General features: G+C 43.4%; 1 protein-coding gene across 4 annotated transcripts in view; it reads left to right on the top strand.

Moving 5' to 3' along the window:
- LOC106658245 (transcription factor hamlet-like) overlaps positions 1–17,422 on the top strand; it is a 62,698-nt gene that overhangs the window by 33,154 nt on the left and 12,122 nt on the right. For 3 of the 4 annotated variants that reach the window (XM_023459758.1, XM_014380104.2, XM_014380103.2), the window contains exons 2-3: positions 2,390–2,833; positions 2,904–3,094. In XM_023459758.1, coding sequence (XP_023315526.1) covers positions 2,390–2,833; positions 2,904–3,094 — 635 coding nt within the window. Of the gene's footprint in view, positions 1–557; positions 1,015–2,389; positions 2,834–2,903; positions 3,095–17,422 lie in introns of those variants that run through there. The other variant, XM_023459757.1, reaches the window with a different exon arrangement.

The raw sequence follows: 17,422 nt of genomic DNA, 5'->3' as shown, positions 1-17,422 counted from the left end.
AGCAAGACAGTGGCAGCACGCAGTCTGGCCCGAGACTTTCTCTCTCTCTCTCTCTCGCTCTTCTCTCTCTTCTTTCTCTTCTCTCGGCGGCTCCTCGCGCAGCACCGGAGCCGTACAGTAGCAGCCACAGCAGCAGCTACAGCAGTAGTAGTGGGGGGATGCACGGGAGAGAAGAGAGAGAGAGTAAGCGAGAGAGAGAAGCGGCGCGGCAGAAGAGCGGCCGTTTGATAGGGGTGACTGCTCCGCCCGCGGGCCAACCAGATCCATCGCCACACCCCGCACCGACTTTGCTTACTGCGCACTCACACGCGTGCACATTCGTATACGAGAGCACACACACACACACGCAGACTCGGGGATACGAAAGCAGAAATCCCTGCTGCTGCACGGCACGATATACAGAGATGCGCGCGCGCTGTACTGTGCTGCCGTACACGCTAGTAGTCTCCGTGTATGTGTGTGTGCGTGCGTGAGCGTGCCATCTTCTGTATGTATACGCGCGGCGCAGCCAAAGCCCCGAGATTTTCTCTCGCTCGGCGCTAGTTCGCTCTCGAAGCTCGAGGATCACGCGCGAGCGCACGCGTCTGTGTTTGTGCCCGATATAAAGTAAATATAGATCCTATGTGTATGCCGCAGCGACTGGTGTGTGACATTTTATACATATAGATAGATAGATCGATCGATATTGTTGTATATTGTGCAGTGGTGCTTTTCCGTTAAACATGATGTACAGTGAATGACCCGTGATCCAAAACACGCAGCGATAGTCACCAACATTTTCGCCAACAACAATCTCATTGTGATGATTCATTGTGGAAAAAGAGAGCAGTTATGAAGTGATACAGTTTTCTGTTGTTTTTTTGTATGTTGTTGTTTCGTTTCTTTTGTCCCCGTTGTATTTCGTTCATGGTGCCTGTTTTCATCGCCTCGAAAAGTACAACGAATCAACGATGAGCGACGATAACGCCGAGTGTCTGGATCTGTCCAGCACGACGCTGGATTACAAGAGCTGCGGTGAGTGATCGCGCCCACTCGTTCGTAATGCAATTTGTGTGTGTGTATATAATAAAACGAGACGTGCGCAATTAGTATACATCATTACATACTCTGTCTGAGCGGCAGACGTAGCCGCAATCGCGGCCGATCCATCGCGCCGATTACAAGGCCGACGATTAATTAATCTTCCTCTTGCTTTGTGTAACGAAACGTCGTGGCGCATTACAATAATATACATATCGATGATCGCAATGTACATTATCTGTCTGCGCTCGAGTTCGATGCGATTTTTATCGCGGGGTCGCGCGACGACGTTTTTTGATGCACGTCAACGCAGGCGACACATTTTTACAATGATAAAATCTGTTAAAGGACCGGATATATATTTCTTTTACTTTTTATTTGCGACGAAATAATGACACTTGTTTTGTGTCTTACGGTAACGATGAAGAGCAAGCGCGTAATTATATATCAATTTGATTTTGCTATTCAAAAATGATTGTTACCCAACTGCGGCTACGTATTTTTATTTAGATCCAATTTTCGATTCTGTGAGATATAGTTTTAGTTCTGTTTTGAAGCACAACAAAACATTTCATTGACCTTCAAGAATCTGATCGATCAAAGCTTAGTGTTTTAAAATCTCCAGACGAAAATGAATTCTTCGAGAACGAGTCAAACCCAGTATTTACACGAATACTCCACCGCGCGCCTTTCATTGTCCCCCCAATGATTCTCGGTTTTTCCCTTTTCAACAGGTTATCAAGTTGTCAAGTGTTTATTACATATAAAAACACGCCGATGATCTGTCGAACGCACCGCGCGCGTGCTAATCTTCTTCTCTCGCTGCGCGCACAATGGGATAGGAACTCGAACGTCGCGCGAGATCCGATCGCACCCCGCGCGCAGTCGAAATGTTATCCGAGAGGCATGTGCGGCGACCCACTGTTTACGACGGGAGATGATACACGCTAGTTTGATTTTTCGAAGACTCTCTTTATTATTACATCATACGATGCACGGTCCCGACTCGCACTATAAACATAAAAGGCTCGAGAGCATCTCACGCATCGGCTCTGACAAATACATTATTTGACGATATCTCGGTTATACCGCTTATGTATAGGAAGCCGAAAATTCCGTTCATGCCGAATGACCTTCTTCCGAGGATCAAAAGTCCGTATCGAGCGGACGCTATTTTTTTACGACAGTCGTTCGAGCGCAACCGTACGCGACTTATCTCTCGTGTCCCGAGTCGTCTGTTTGAGTATCATAATAAAAAGTAATACAGTCTTTATATTATAAGCTAAATATAAATATGCATTAAACTGACCTGGTTTATTTCACGCGCAGTCAACAACGAATTGAATCTGTTTTTCTTGCCAATACACAGGAAGCAGCGACGAGGGCGAGCCAGCTAGTGGCGGAGCGAGGAGCGTCGGGGGTGGCTGCGAGAGCGGCGAAATGGAGGAGAACGGCTCGTTGCGCTCGTTGAGCTCGGCCTCGAGCAGCGTAGGAGGAGGCGGCGGTGGCAGTGGCGTTGGCGGCGGTATCGACGTCGGCGCCGGGGCCGGCGACAGCCTCAGCCAGTCGTCGGCCAGCGCCGCCGCTTTTCAACAGCAACTACAGCAGCAGCGAAGCCAACTCGGCGACTACAGCAGGCTCATACCGAGCAACGTGCTCGAGAACGTGCTCGGCAACGCGCGACTTACCAATCTCGACTGCTTCAATCTGCTCATGAGCGAGCTGAAGCAGCGCACCTCGATGGACGGGAACGCGATCCTGCCCGAGGATCACGACGCTCGCCAGCTGACCAGATATCTGCTCGGCCTGTCGCGTAAGTCGAGTACAACGCAATGGATATAAATACTTATGTAATAATATTCACGGTCCCTTTTTTTTGACAGACGAAAAGTTCCAACAAGTGGCGAAGGAAATGGTGAGTCAGGAGATGCTGCCGAAGGCCATCGAGCTGAGACTCTCGTCCGCGGGCCGACCGTTCGTGCGAGCTCGCAAAGACATCAGACCCGGCGAAATTATCGAATTGCCCAGATGCAACAGCGGCAACATCTGGTGGAGCACCAATCCCAAATTCGACGTAAGTACCTCGTACTCCTTCTAATTCCATATTCTATTTTTACGATCGTCATCGCAACTATAGAGAGAAAAATGAACAGAGAGAGAGAGAGAGAGAAAGAGAGAGAAAGAAGTACGTGTAATATGGGGTTGAAGTATATTACCCGCGATTACGCTCGGGCTGTATAAATTCGCAAAAACCGTTTCGAAAGATGATCGATACGGCATGCCTCGACTATATACCGAAGGCGCGCGCGCACACACATTCGAATCTTTTTTTTGTCGCGAGCGATCCTTTAAGGCTTAATCCGTGCCGAGGCATTATTATCCGTTTACTTATGTGTACGCTGTACATAAATATAATAATGATAATAATAACACAACTTGGTTGTGCACCAATAGCAGATGTAAGAATCGCAACTCTCCGGGAGGATATGTGTATGAATTTAGCGCGCATCGACGACCACCTGGTTCGTTCCGGCCCGTGTAGCTATATCGTTCTCGGTGTCGTGTCCTCTTCTTTTCTCACCTTTCGAGCGCACGTCAAAAGGTGCGATGCGTTTCACTCGGCCAAGATTTTCCGTAAAGACGATGATCTGCGTGCCTTGCGAGACTCGACAAATCTGGTGTGAATTCGTAAACGCATCCGAGCGCAAAATATAAAGACACGACGATGGCTTTTGGTCATTCCGTAGCATTGTGTATGGCCGGACAGTAGTAGTAGTAGTAGCTCCTCTCGACAGCAGCACATCCACCTTTCGTCAAAGCATCAGCTCCGTAGCAGGTACACTTTTGACGTTTTCATTTGTTCGACTTCCGAGAACGTGTCTGGGCGGAATGTCTCTTTCTCTCTGTCGAGTGCTACTTCCCTCAGATATTTTTTCTCTCTCGATTTTGCATCCAGCTTTTTGCAACGCGTGTACATATACACGGATTCCATTACAGATAAAAATGTTAATACTCGTAATGTGTAACAGCAGGGAAGATCGAGAGCCCGGGAACGGCAGCAGCAGTACAGTAGCAACTCCGTATGAATGCGTGATAGATATGATAGCGGAGGTACTGCACTGCTGCTGCCGCTGCGCGGCGCATGTCGCACTGACACAATGTAAATGGCTTCATCCATCTCGCTAAGGTCCGACAAAAAGGCCAACGCCAACTGGCCGATTACTCGATACGATTAAAGCAAACTGTTCTCGGACGATCTATCAAATCCCCCGCTTCACGTGCGCGCGTGTTTCGTTACGTGTGTGTGTGTGCATAGATACGCGTGTGTGCCTTGCGATTCGCTCGACGAATTTCACACGCGGCTCGCGTGCAGCAACGAACATCATCGATCCTATGATATAGCGACGAGAATAATCCGTTCGGCACTTTTTTTTTTCATGAAATTATCTGACGAGTTTGCGGGTTCTCGAGTTTTTTTTTTGCTTCGTTCTAACGGATTCCAAAAAGTATCTCAACACACATGGGGTACTGATAAATCGATGGGAAACGTTGTCTCGCTCTTTTTAAACATATATGTGTCATGTATACTTAATCCTTTTCTCACATCTCTTGAAATACACGTAATAATAAGCAGTAGCAGCGAGCCCGACAGAGACTGCCAAGGGGCGCGAGAGAAGTTCGATTGGCATTTTTCACCCCAAAAAATATTTTGTTTATATCGCGCGCTCAACTCACCGCTGTAACCAATCCAACACACATATACAAACGCATACAGAGACGCGCGCCCGAGCAATAAAGATCGATCCTCGAAGAGGGCGCACCCTTGAACTAGCTGTTAAAAAAAAGTGGAATAAAATAACGCTATGACGAATAGAGAGGCTCACCATGATATTATTGCCTGTATACATATCTCTCTCACCTGTACCCAATACACGCACACCTTGGTAGTATGAATCTGAAAAAAAAGGAAAGAAAAAAAAGAGAGCGAAAGAGATGTTGCTTTCTTCTGCCTTTGGGCCTCTGTCCTGCGGATGGGGCACGCAGCGAACGAGCCAAGTTGCGTGCAAGTAGGAAAAAAAGGTGTTGGGGTGCTAAGAGCGAGACCGAGTGAGCGACTAAGAGAGAAAAAGAGAGAGAGAGAGAGATCTAGTAGTAGCTCTCGCCGTTGCCGCACGCGGGGTAAATTTAGCTCGTTGACGCGTGATCAAACGAGCGACGTGCGTGCGGTTGAGCTAAACCAATCTTAGGCTTAGTTCGCTCGCGCGTTAAGCCCTTGGAATCTCTCTTATATACCCCTCGCACGACATCAATTTGCCGGATGATTTCTTGTGTGTGTATGCGTGTGTGTATGTATCGCCATACTCGGGTAGACTTTTTTGCGGCGATCCAGCATCGAATCGGCCTCAAGCTCGTTTATTTAATACCGTTTCGTCGTCGCAGATAATTTGCTTTTTTTTAATACATAAATCGTGCACTTGCGCGTCATAGTATCGTACGGCTGGCGATCCCGCGCAAGCCCACAAAACTTCCGTATTATCTTATTGCGAGCGCGCCGAAAAAAAAAAACAATATTGTCATTGCCGCTTGCGTAACTGCGGCTGTTAATCATCCGCGTGATAAACAGATAGCGAGAATGCAGCGCGCGCAACACAGACAGCGAGACAGACAAATCGTGACGTACGAGATATATCGCGTACGGACACACATGTCATACATGTGCGAGTTTTCAAAATAATCGCTGCAAAATTTATAATATCTGGCCGTGTTCGGAGCTACGTATAAAGCGATCGCTGCGTGACATATTGGCTCGTCGTTACTTCCACGTGATTGCAAAAGACGCCCCCTCCGTTCTTGACCGGCCTCCACCACCGCCGCCGCCGCCACCACCGCCGTCGTAGTCGTGAACTGCTCGTTTGTTCCGTTCTCTTTCTCTCTGTCTGTCTGCACACGCGGCGGTAGCAGCAGATCGCGGCGGCATAACAGACGAGAAGATCAGGAGGGATATTCGTAATATAAAGGTTTTTGCTTAATTGCCTGGAAAAAACCGCGTGTTACTGCGATGACGAGCTAATATATTATACGTACGAAAAATTGTACAAATCTTCCGATTGTGGCTGTGCTCACGATTTTTTCACTGCCAGACATCGGAGTAAAAGCATCGAGGGATGAGATTCGGGAGAAAAAGTACATACGAGCGTATTCATGTGATAACGACTGAGCGCATTGGCGGCAGCGTGCGACGGACACACCACCACCCCGGACCGTTGTCTGTGTGCAAAAGCTTGTTATTACTTTTGTATATTATGTACAAGGGACCACCGCATTGGGAGTGGTTGAATCCCAAATACACACACTGTGGTCATCCGAAACTACGATTAGGCAGCGCATTGTGTTGCCGCAGCGCGATTCGTATAACCGAAAAAGAAGCGCCAAGTCCACGCATGGATTTCGGACAATGTCCACCCGACTTGGGCGTTCACGCGAGGCCCAATTATAATTGTCACTTACGCGCGCGCCTGTAACTGAAAACGCAAAATTTCGCCAGGTTCCCATGCGTACATATACAGAGCATACAGTGCAGGGTTACTGTACTATAGGTCGTCGAAGATTTTTCTAAATTTGAATGTCGAATATATAATCGGCAGGAAACACGTACAATCGCGCGAGTCTTTTCGCATATTCTAAGTCTTCTTTAGTTTGCATTATGTGCTTGTGGGATTTTTTTTCTTTCTTATAAGGAGATCACCCAGAGACTCATCGATTCGTGACGTTCGGGTATCTATATGAGCTTATAAACGTGACAAAAAACCGTCTTCGCAGTATGCACATTGTTGTATTGGACTTTGCAGAAGAGAAGAAGAAACACGATCGCCTTGCACGTTACATTGAAATTATGCAAAAATTTAATTATAATGAAAATCAAAACGCACCTTCGCGACAATAAAGGGTTGTGAGATATTTCGGGTAAAAACGTTTTACTTACTGCACTGCGAAGCCACCTTAGGCAGCGGAGAACTCTTTTTTTCTCTGCGTGTCTCTGCTTTACTTTTCAATTGACTCAAGTGAACTAGAAAGTGACCAGAGCCGAGTCAGGACAGGCACTATATATCTAGCCCTTTTTTCGCACCTTCTTCTTCATCTTTTTTATTTATTATTTGATTGACACTCGCTGACCAAAGGAGTAAGCGTTCGTGTGTTATGTTAATAAACGGATATGATACTCTCCGGGCCGCTCATTGTGTGCTGAGGCTATGCGCATATCTCATCATCGTGGTGGAACCTGTGCCTCGTCGATCCAGTATTATTTTGACATTCGTGCATATACGTGCATGCGAGCTATATACATTACACATATAAAGTTGCTGGTGCCTGAGTATAAGCAGCTAACCCCTCGCGTATATGTACGTACGTGTAACGCATAACTAACTACTTAAACGCGTGTACGTGTGTGTATAATATATAACACGAAGCTTTTAGTGGAGTATGTATGGATACGGTGCTCTGTACGAGCTGTGCGTATAGCATGTACATTATGAATATACTTATTATAATATTGTGCGTGCCATCCCATTTGTAACGCGTGAAAAATATTGTCGTTGAGATGATTCGTCTTGCCTGAAGATACAGAGAGAGACCGAGAGAGGAAGATGCCGTACGTATAATGGTACAAGTGATGCTGCGCGCGCGACGGTATTTTTCACAGCCTAACTCATTGTTCGCGTGCCTCAGTGTAAGTGCTAGAGAGCTTTTAGCCTCGACAATGAAGACGTTTAAATTAATATATATTGTGCGCGTATATGGGCTGAAAAGAGAGCAACAGTACACCCGTAAGCCCAAACTGGTACGCGCACATTCCGAAAAACTCCATCCATTGCCGCACCTAATGAATATCTATTTCTCTTTTTTTGCTGCTGCACGATATATATGCAGCAGTTCGGGGTAACAAGGCCGTGATAGGACGAAGAACGAAAAGAAGTGGATAAACGCGGAGAGAAGCCAAACACTGGTGCTGCTGTCCGCATTGTGTCAACTTTGCATACGTCAACTGGTGCGAATAAATGTATCGATTTGACCGTGCTATAGAGCAGTGTATACTCGCCTAGACGTCGATTCTCGCGAGCAGATATCGTGGAGGCATTTCTTTTTTTTTTTTGTCATTCAACAGCCGAACGATTGAAAAAGAGATAGGCATCGGGCCTCGGGGTGTATAGGAAGAAATTCCATTTCTTTTTCTCGAGCCCTATGTGTGACACGATCGTCGTTTGCGAGCGCGAACGAGAAAGGCGAGCGGCGATAAATCTCCCAAGGCGTTTATTGTCCGTCGAAAAACGGACAGGGCTCGTGTGCATGCGTGAGTGCGATCAGTGCTCGTCGTTGTTGCTTCCAATGTGTGTGTGTGTGTTCAGTCTACTGCCCTAGGCCGGGCGGCACGTGCTGGCCGACTGAAACATGTGACCCCGTTGCAGTTGTTTCTATTTTCATACTGCACACGAGCGTCAGCGAAGAAGTGGATCGAGCCATGGACGGCCTCTATGTATTATACATATAAAATACGTAGCTCCTCGTCGCAGTGCGCGACAGTATATACATCTCTTGGTAACTTACTTGAAGTACGAATAACTAGGATGTATACATGAAAATTATATCGCTTCGCGGAGGGAGCTGGGAGAAGGGAAAACGCGCAACGAAGATGTGACGACGGTAACGAAGCGAGAAGAGAAATATACTATTTATGTAGGGCGACGCGGGCAGGACAGGGCTGCTGCGTTAATTGAAGCCAACCCGATGAAATCCGTCAAGTGCAACGTTAATAATTTGCGCGCGAAACAATCGGCCGTTCGCCGCTGCCGCTTGCTGACGCTTTGATCTTACGTTCGTTATTACTGCTGCTTTATATTATATATAGTAATAAATACGTGCTCGCAAACCTGCCCGAGCGATTGTCATATGACGCGCGGTGGAGAGTCGCTTCTGTAACTTCTTACAGAGCTTCTCTCTTTTTCTTTCGCCCAGTTTCTACCTTTTGCCCTCGCTGCTCCGGTGACGCTTGACGAGTGATTGGCACGCACACACACACATACACAGACACACCACCGATGCTGTGCTTGTAGTGTCTTTCTCTTTCTCTCTCTCCCTCATATTGGCTTTATTCAAGGGTATACAAATGGCGTGAAAATGCCACCTTTGATGCGCGCTCGCTCGCGACACATCCATGAGGGTATAGTATTGGCTCAATTCTCGGGGAAAATAAATAATAAGCGAGAAACTTTTTCGCTTCGCATTCGTGTGCGATGAGAGAAATCAACGGTTTTGATGCTTCGCTCGATAAGAATATCATCATTTTTTTTTGCCGGAAAAAAATTACAAAAAAAAAAATGATATATCTATTCCACAACATGCACATCAATGATATATTTTGTATATCACTCCTCCGTGCATCTGTTTTACAAATAGCTATTATTCAGTGATTGCGCTTTCTTGCATACGATAACGTATTTGTCAACACGTGTTACTTCGATCGTGTTTAAATCATGTTCAAATCACGTGAGTTTTTGATCCTCAGGTGGTTCTGTAATCTTGACTCAAAAAACAAAATTTTTCTTACAAATAAATCTCTTGTTACTATTTACAAACAAGCACAGTAATAAACAAACGATAAATCACTTTCATTGCACTGAGCACGAGGTATCCTCGTTCCGGAGGTGTGAAATTTCAATGACTCGACTTTCTCTCTTTCTTTTATCAAAGTACACTTGATAAATTAAATTTTCGTAAATCTGCGTGATCGCCGAGCAACGAATTTGTGGAATGAATGACGCGCAGGTGCGAATGTGTGCGTCGACAGCACACAAATACTGCGATTGGGTTACAAAGCGCAAAGATGCGCGTGACGTCGAACAGTGACCTCTCGTAGATAACACTCTAATTCCGCGTAGGTGCAAATTGATTTTTAATTATCTCGACCTTCTTAATTTTTTTCGATTGCTGTCGCCCATTGGAGTCATTTTCATTTTGTTGGGCGTTTGTTTTCGAGGCACATGCTGATCTAATACTTTCTAATCTCCACTCCTCCAATAAAGCATTATTTCTCATCAAAGTTTCTCATGGAAAAAAATGAAAAAATGAAAAATGATGGTAACATCGCTGATTATTGTAATGCATCAAATTGAAGCGTCAAGTGCATTATGGTAGCGCCACAATTCATAATTACCAATTGTATCTGCTCATCGCGTTCGTATTTCGATTTACAGATTTTCTTCGAATCAATCATTTATTTTAAAAGAAAATGATTCAAAAGTAGGTTAACGCACAGTTTTATAAAGTCATGATTTGACTCTTCTTCAAATCTCCTTAAAATATATAAACAGACTTCGTTTTTAACTTTAACTAATTTTTTATATTTTTTTACAATATGCAATTTTTTATATTGAAATTCTAACAGTTGTTATGTAAACTAAAATAGAATTTTGATCTGGTACATAAACTGTGCTCTGATTAATACATTTATTAGCATTTCACCACTCGCAGATTTACAAATAAAGGTACTCGCCATCTAGTGGTAAAGAATGACTTCAATTATGATTGAATTTTCATGTAAAGAAAAAATGAATGAGTAATAAAATTAATTTTTTATCCATATGTTAAAATTTGAGTTTTGAAGCTAGAAATTCGTAGCTGGTGTTTCCATTAAAACTAATGTATATGGTTAGTAACTATAGGTTACAAATTTTTGTGAAACAAAAATTAAAAAATACTTATAAATTCATTTTCAACAATGACTTCATGTAAAAATATCGAAATAAAATATAGTATTGATTAATTTAATTGTTATATCTGATATTATATTAAATATACGTTAAATTTTAGGTTTTTCAACAGAGTAAATAATATTTATAAGAAATTTTTCAAAAAAACAACAAGCAAACGACGCCCACCGTGGGATACGCGTTACATACGATAATCGATTCTCTGCCTTATTTTTCCTCCTTTTACCACATAGATATAATATTTTACAAGTTCCGTCACAAACATACGATTTCATATATCTTAGGTGCAGAGAGGAAAGAAATTGAATGGGGTATAAAAGCTGAGAGACGCGGGCGGTGGCGCGCGCGCGCCGGATGATAGCGGCGGAAAAACAATTTTGCCAAATTTTCTAGTAAATAGGCTTCTAATGATCAATCATACTTTTCCCTAAACTCGGGGGCTTCTCTCTCTTTCTTCCTTCACCGGGGGGGATAGCTGCCGCTGACGCGCACCGCTGACGATATAATTTATACCGGGCTACGAACGCGGGCGAAGAGAGAAAGATATAGGCTTGAAAAAGGGGATATTCTCAACAACGCGCATACACATATATAGATGGCTAGGCATAGGCAGGGCACCCGCGATGGATGTTACAATAATAATGCATGTGCGAGCAGATAGACTCATGTCCACGTATATGTAATACGTGTGTCTATGCTGCCTCGAGCTAAGAAGGGTAAAGGAGGAAGTTGGGGTTATATTGCGCAGCGCGAGGGCGGCATCTGCTGTGCGTTAGATACGGCTCACGGGACACCGACTCGCCTTGTCATTTTAAGCGCGCTATTATACATGTTTCTCCGAGCGCCCGAGCCACAATAAGTCAAGTGGGTCAAAAGAATAGGATATCCATTGAATAATGGGCCGCGCCGATGGAGCTCGGAGGCAATCGTTATCTGCCGTATATATACGCATCTTGTATAGCGAAAAATTAAGACAATTAGTCGTGTATGATGTACGCACACATTGGACGCTCTCTTATAAACGGTTTCTAAATGCCTAATCGAGATGTTTATCAAACAATTGGGCTGCTCGGCGATCAAACAGAACGATGCCTGTAAAAAGTCGAGCGATCAGTCAATATTGACTGACGCACCTTACACAGCTATAAGTCTATAAGAATAATCTTTCTCTTTTATTTCCATTAGAGCTTCACGAAGTTTCAAGTATCATCCTCGCACGGTCTTAAATGCCATAATCCAAATTGTTTACGATCTTCACGGGTAAATAGCTCGCACGGCGTCTAAATTACGTACACTTGCTTTCCGAGCACGTCTAGGACGTGAGCTCCCCTGTCGGTGTAAAGTGCAGGCAACATCTTTCCTTAATACTCCGGCGCTGCTCCATCTCATTTTGTTTAATTAATTAATTCACTCGCGCGCTCTCTTGATTCAAAGACCAAGACTCGCTCATTGGCTTGACAAGTAATTGTCGAATGCGGCGCGGGTGTGCTGTACGACCTCGATTGACTACGAACGATCTTCTTGAATTGAGCAAAAATAATTCCTACCTTGAAATTAAAATACTTTTCGCATTTCGTGCACGCTTCGCACATAAGGTATATACATTGAAACTAGTGTCAGTATGAATTTTCCACGTAAATATAATAATGAGTTCTTCATAATAAAAGGGACACTGCCTGCTGGCAAGGCGTGGCAGGTCTATATCTGTTGACAGTCGCCTGACAAAAGTACTGTCAATTTTTGAGGAGTAAATTTAAATATGGCACATATTTTAAAGGGAAACAGAAAAGTAACTCATCGCAAGTATATGGCCAAGCTCGAAGTGTGTGATTACAAAGAACGAAGCATGTTTACATTCTGTTCATCCGGTGTAGGCACGCGGCAGCGCGACTCGTGGATCCGTTTTTCCTTCGACTCAAAATCCATGCGTATACACTGACATTGAAAAGCCCGAGATCTCATCTTCGATGAAATTCAGCTTTCTCTCATTCGGAAATATCCTTTCAGCTAGTACGTATACACCCGCGAGCGCGCAGGCTTTATATTTATTATACGTTCGAAGATGTATCGAAGATCATCAAGCAAATCCTTTTCACATATAAATGTGTTTCACGAAATTCCTCCAGCGCAGCAAGTGTTCCTGTACTTTTTGTGTATATGCCATATAGTCTCACTTTACACGTGCTTCACTTGATAGATACACTTTCTTCAGCATGACTCAGGGTACAGGTATAATATGCACATTCGTGTGTTACCTGTTCGCTCGATCAGTTACTCATACAATAAACTCGATGAGCATAGCGAGATGAGGTACGAGTAAGGTGTACAAGAGCTCAGGTATTTCGATAGATGCATTATAATTCCACGGATTAGAAAATGTTATAGTAAAAACTCTCGATGAATTATTACAGGTGAGAGTACAGGTAAGCGATACGTAATTAACGAATTGTTATTGCAAGAAATTTTCCACATGCTACGTTGAGATGAGTGATTTTTCACGCGTGTATAAGAGCTGTTCAAGAGAGCTCAACAGCCTGACACGCTGAAATGGGCACGCTCCTGCAAAGAGATTTGAAACTGATCGATGCTTCGCTTATTAAGGCCATTCGGTGGCAGCTTCTTAAATACAGAAGGTGTCGAGCCAGACACCTATTATTATTATTATTATCACTTATTCCATTCGGATCTCACGAAACGTGAACATCGCAGGTAACCCAGTAGAAGAAAAAAAAGAGAAAGAAACAGATAACTGAATGAAAATTATAAAAGGCAGACACTTAATCCCGAAAAAAATGTACGATTTAGCTTGGAAAAAGATTCTCTTCGGCAGCAACGATGATTCGTGTATTATACATACAGGTATATAAAAAAAAACTGAGAACGAGCCCGCATATTCATAGGATGCACGAAAAAGTTAAATCATCACTTCTCTTGGTGTAGCACGCGATGAAAAACCGGCTGGCGCACACGCACACGCCTACAATTTTCGGATTATCAGGGCAGGCTAAGCGAAAGTGAGAGAGAGAGAGAGAAAAAAATAGTAGCATGGGGAAAAGGAAGGAAACAAAGAGCCCTACAAAACTTTATATAATGCGTTACGCATTGCTACGTAATAATATGTATTGACAGAGAGAAAAGAGAAAAATCGTGCGGGTGAAAAGGCGAAAATGTCTCGTCTCCGAGTTCAAACTACTGGAAATGTGTGTGTGATTATTGCTCTTGTGCAAAGCATCTGTTGGCGGGTGTGTGTGTGTGTGTGTGTGTGTGTGTGTCTGTGTGTGTTGGCCAAATCTGTCACTAGGATTGTCTGCTCATGCTCTAGTCCTTGGCGCACAATAGTCCCAGATTCCCCGCTGCGAAAAAAAAGAGACAGAGACAGAGATGTGTACGCGCGATGATCATCCCCATCGGTATCTTTTCTCTCTTTTATTGGTGCGCGTGTGCGACGATGATGATACGTACAGCGGCAGATGAAGATGCAGACGGCCGTCGACGCGAATGTAATGTCTCTTTTTCTTTCTCTCTCTCTGCATGCGTATTTGTATGTACTTGCCCCGAACGAGAGGTGAGACCGCAGAACAGAGATCTTCCTTTTGTGCTCGCTCGATTTTGTGATGCCGACTGCAACTAGCACAGTAGTAGCGCGTTTTTATCGCGCCTCTTTCATTGTCCGTGTCGGTGTACACAGGGACGCAAGGACACGCTGAGATACGCCACACAATGGGACCATCTTGTGGAGTGATTTATTTATACATATTGTACACGCATAGATGGATGCTTCAAATCGAGTACTCTCCTCCTTGTTACTCGAGACCAGTATCTCGATTATTGAAAAGTCGAGATTTATCGCTTTTTCGCACTTTCGCCTATGCGCCGCGATTCTTTGATCGTTTCGGCCTCCAACCTGGCCTGTTGATAGCTATGAATAATGATTTGTAAAAAAATATATTAACCCTGATAGAGTCTTTCCAATTTTTGGTAAATTTTTTCCCCTAACTATTTATGAATTTCTTGGAATTTAATTTAGAAGAAAAATAATGTTATTTCGATTAATATTTCCGGTTTCCGATCAAAAAAAGAGTTGCACCAAGCTACTGTGTTTATAAATACTCAAAAAAGATTCTTCAAAGAACGCCGTTCGACAATATGTATTACATCAAATAATACACAATACGTGATTAGTATGTGGTCATAATGCTAATCGATGTTCTTTGAGAGCAACTTAATTTACATACTAGAATTAGAAAGTCTACCAAAATTGTATCATTAGAAAGGCGCTTTAAGTTTCAATGGGTGTTCTGTAACCGATGCTGGCTCGTGCGCTCCATTACTCACACATTATTTCCGTTTTCTAATTGACTTTGTTTCAACTTGATCAATCGTCACCTAATTAATCCAGAGCATTCATGATCTTTAAAATCCAGATTCTAGAATTTGAACGCCACAATGAAGGCGCGTGGCATCCATTCACGAGCATTTCAAATCGATTCGGTATTTAAATAGTGAGCTACCTGCAGATCTTATTCACCTGTTGCCACGAGTAGCAGCAGCAGCACGCGCGCCAACAATCACGAGAGTTAAATTTTTTTTTTATAGGTAAGGGCTCGATAGCTCGCAGTTTATAGCGCATACATAAACACCGATTCGCTGGGGATTATTTCGGGATACTTTTCTAGCGGCTCGATCCCTTCGTCAAAATTTGCTTACACCTATGCTGCTGCGGGTTGGTGCACACGCGCGTACGTAGGCATTGTATACAATATATACCTTCGGTTACGTACGCAGAGGTATTTTGCCTGCGCGCATACGAGATCTCGTGCTTATACTATTACGGCGCGCAGCACACGCTTTTCATTTTTAAGCGAGTTGGTGCGTGCGAGGGTTTACTTTACATACGCGCACGCGCTCAAATGTGTATAGACTGGCGTATCAATTTTTTTTTATCTGGCGCGCGTGAAAACTTTCGACAGGTTTTGAGTTGATGGATTATTATATTCACGCAGGTTGAAGCTCATTCGGGTGCGTGAATGGTGCGCGTGCCTGCACGTTTTATAATTGTATTACGATATACATTATGTTATGTGCGTACATATACATTGTCGCGTTTTTACACCACGCATTGAAAGAGTACGAACTTATCGACAGTACCGCATCTTTTACTTCGGTCTGTATATTTATGAATTCTTTTTTTCACGGTTTCGTTTTGCTCTTATGTTTGTCCGGTAAGAAAATCCCTGTCTATGTATAAAAATATGTCTGCTCTAAAACGCGGTCGAATTTGATTTATCGCTTATAAGCGTGCATGTGTTTCATACATATTATACGAGTGTGTATGCGGAAACAGCATCAGCATCGTACGCGCGACCAATCGCCAGCGGTTTTTCAAAGTCAATAACAATGAAAGAGCGTCGAGGATGTATACAATATGTAACCATGGCGCAGCAATCTATACTTTTTCTATATACGGCACTAGTTGGAAACTGCGACAAGCAGCAGCAGTAAAAATCGTTTGATGTGGTATACGTCGTAATGGAGCAAGAAAGCTTCGGCGCTACATATTATTATATACGATACGTAATAGTTTCAGCTGCGAACGCGCGGGGGGTGTGAGGAAGCTTAAAGCCGATGATCAGGACGATGTCACGTATAGACCGTATATATACATCGACGCCCGGCGAGTAATATAACGCGGAGGGTGTTCGTGTATGTACGGCTCCGAGATACGCTTGGGTAATCAAGCGACCGACACAGCCAACACGCGTTACAGCGTAGAAGCTAAGTAAGTATGTGTGTAAGCAAGAGAGAAATAGAGAGAGAGAGACAATTGAGAAAGAATCACTTGTCTAGAAAGTGTACATGGAAAGGGGGGAGCGCATAGGATACATACTCGGGCACAACAAAAACGAACGCCCAGCCACGGGGGGTGAGAGAGAGACAAGCATTAGAAATTAGCTTTGCACTGAAGAATCATTATGATAGGAAACAGAGCGACGATGAGAGAGTCAAGTGCAATTTTTTTTTCTTTCGTCAAATGTTCCGTGTCCGATGGATGGATGGGTACACGCAGTTCCTACATTATCATTACAATGAATCATTTTTCTTTGACATCAGCAGTCGCCAAATTGCACGTGGTGTTACATTTTCCATTCGGAGCGAGACTTACAAAGTCCTTTTAGATTTTCAATTCTTCTAATACCATTTGTACATCAATTATTTGACATTCTACATTTTACGGTAGACAGCAGCTAGTGATAGTTCGATTTTTCGATTTCAGAAAATTCGTACGACGCATGATTATTATATGAATCCTTATAATTTTTTTAACCGCGCTTTGACTTATACATTTATTTTCACTTTGCCTCTTGCAGATTTACAGATAAATGTATTCGCCATCTAGTGGTGGAGACTAACATCAATTATAATTTAATATTTTGTGCAATTTATATAAAACAATGCATCGGCATTTATACTTTAATTTTCAATCGGAATGTTTGAATTTGAGTTAGAAAAATTTATATAAAATTTATATAAAATATTTTATTTATATGTACCTAAAATAAAACTCATGAGTTAATTTAAATTAATTTAATTTCAATATGTCTGATTTTATATTGAATATACATTGAATTTAAGGT

The sequence above is a fragment of the Trichogramma pretiosum genome, unplaced genomic scaffold (genome assembly GCF_000599845.2).
Source record: "Trichogramma pretiosum strain Unisexual culture from Peru unplaced genomic scaffold, Tpre_2.0 scaffold104, whole genome shotgun sequence".
Classification (NCBI taxonomy): domain Eukaryota; kingdom Metazoa; phylum Arthropoda; class Insecta; order Hymenoptera; family Trichogrammatidae; genus Trichogramma; species Trichogramma pretiosum.
The sequence above is the reverse complement of the archived record's forward strand: the minus strand, read 5'-3'. Positions and strand labels throughout refer to the sequence as shown.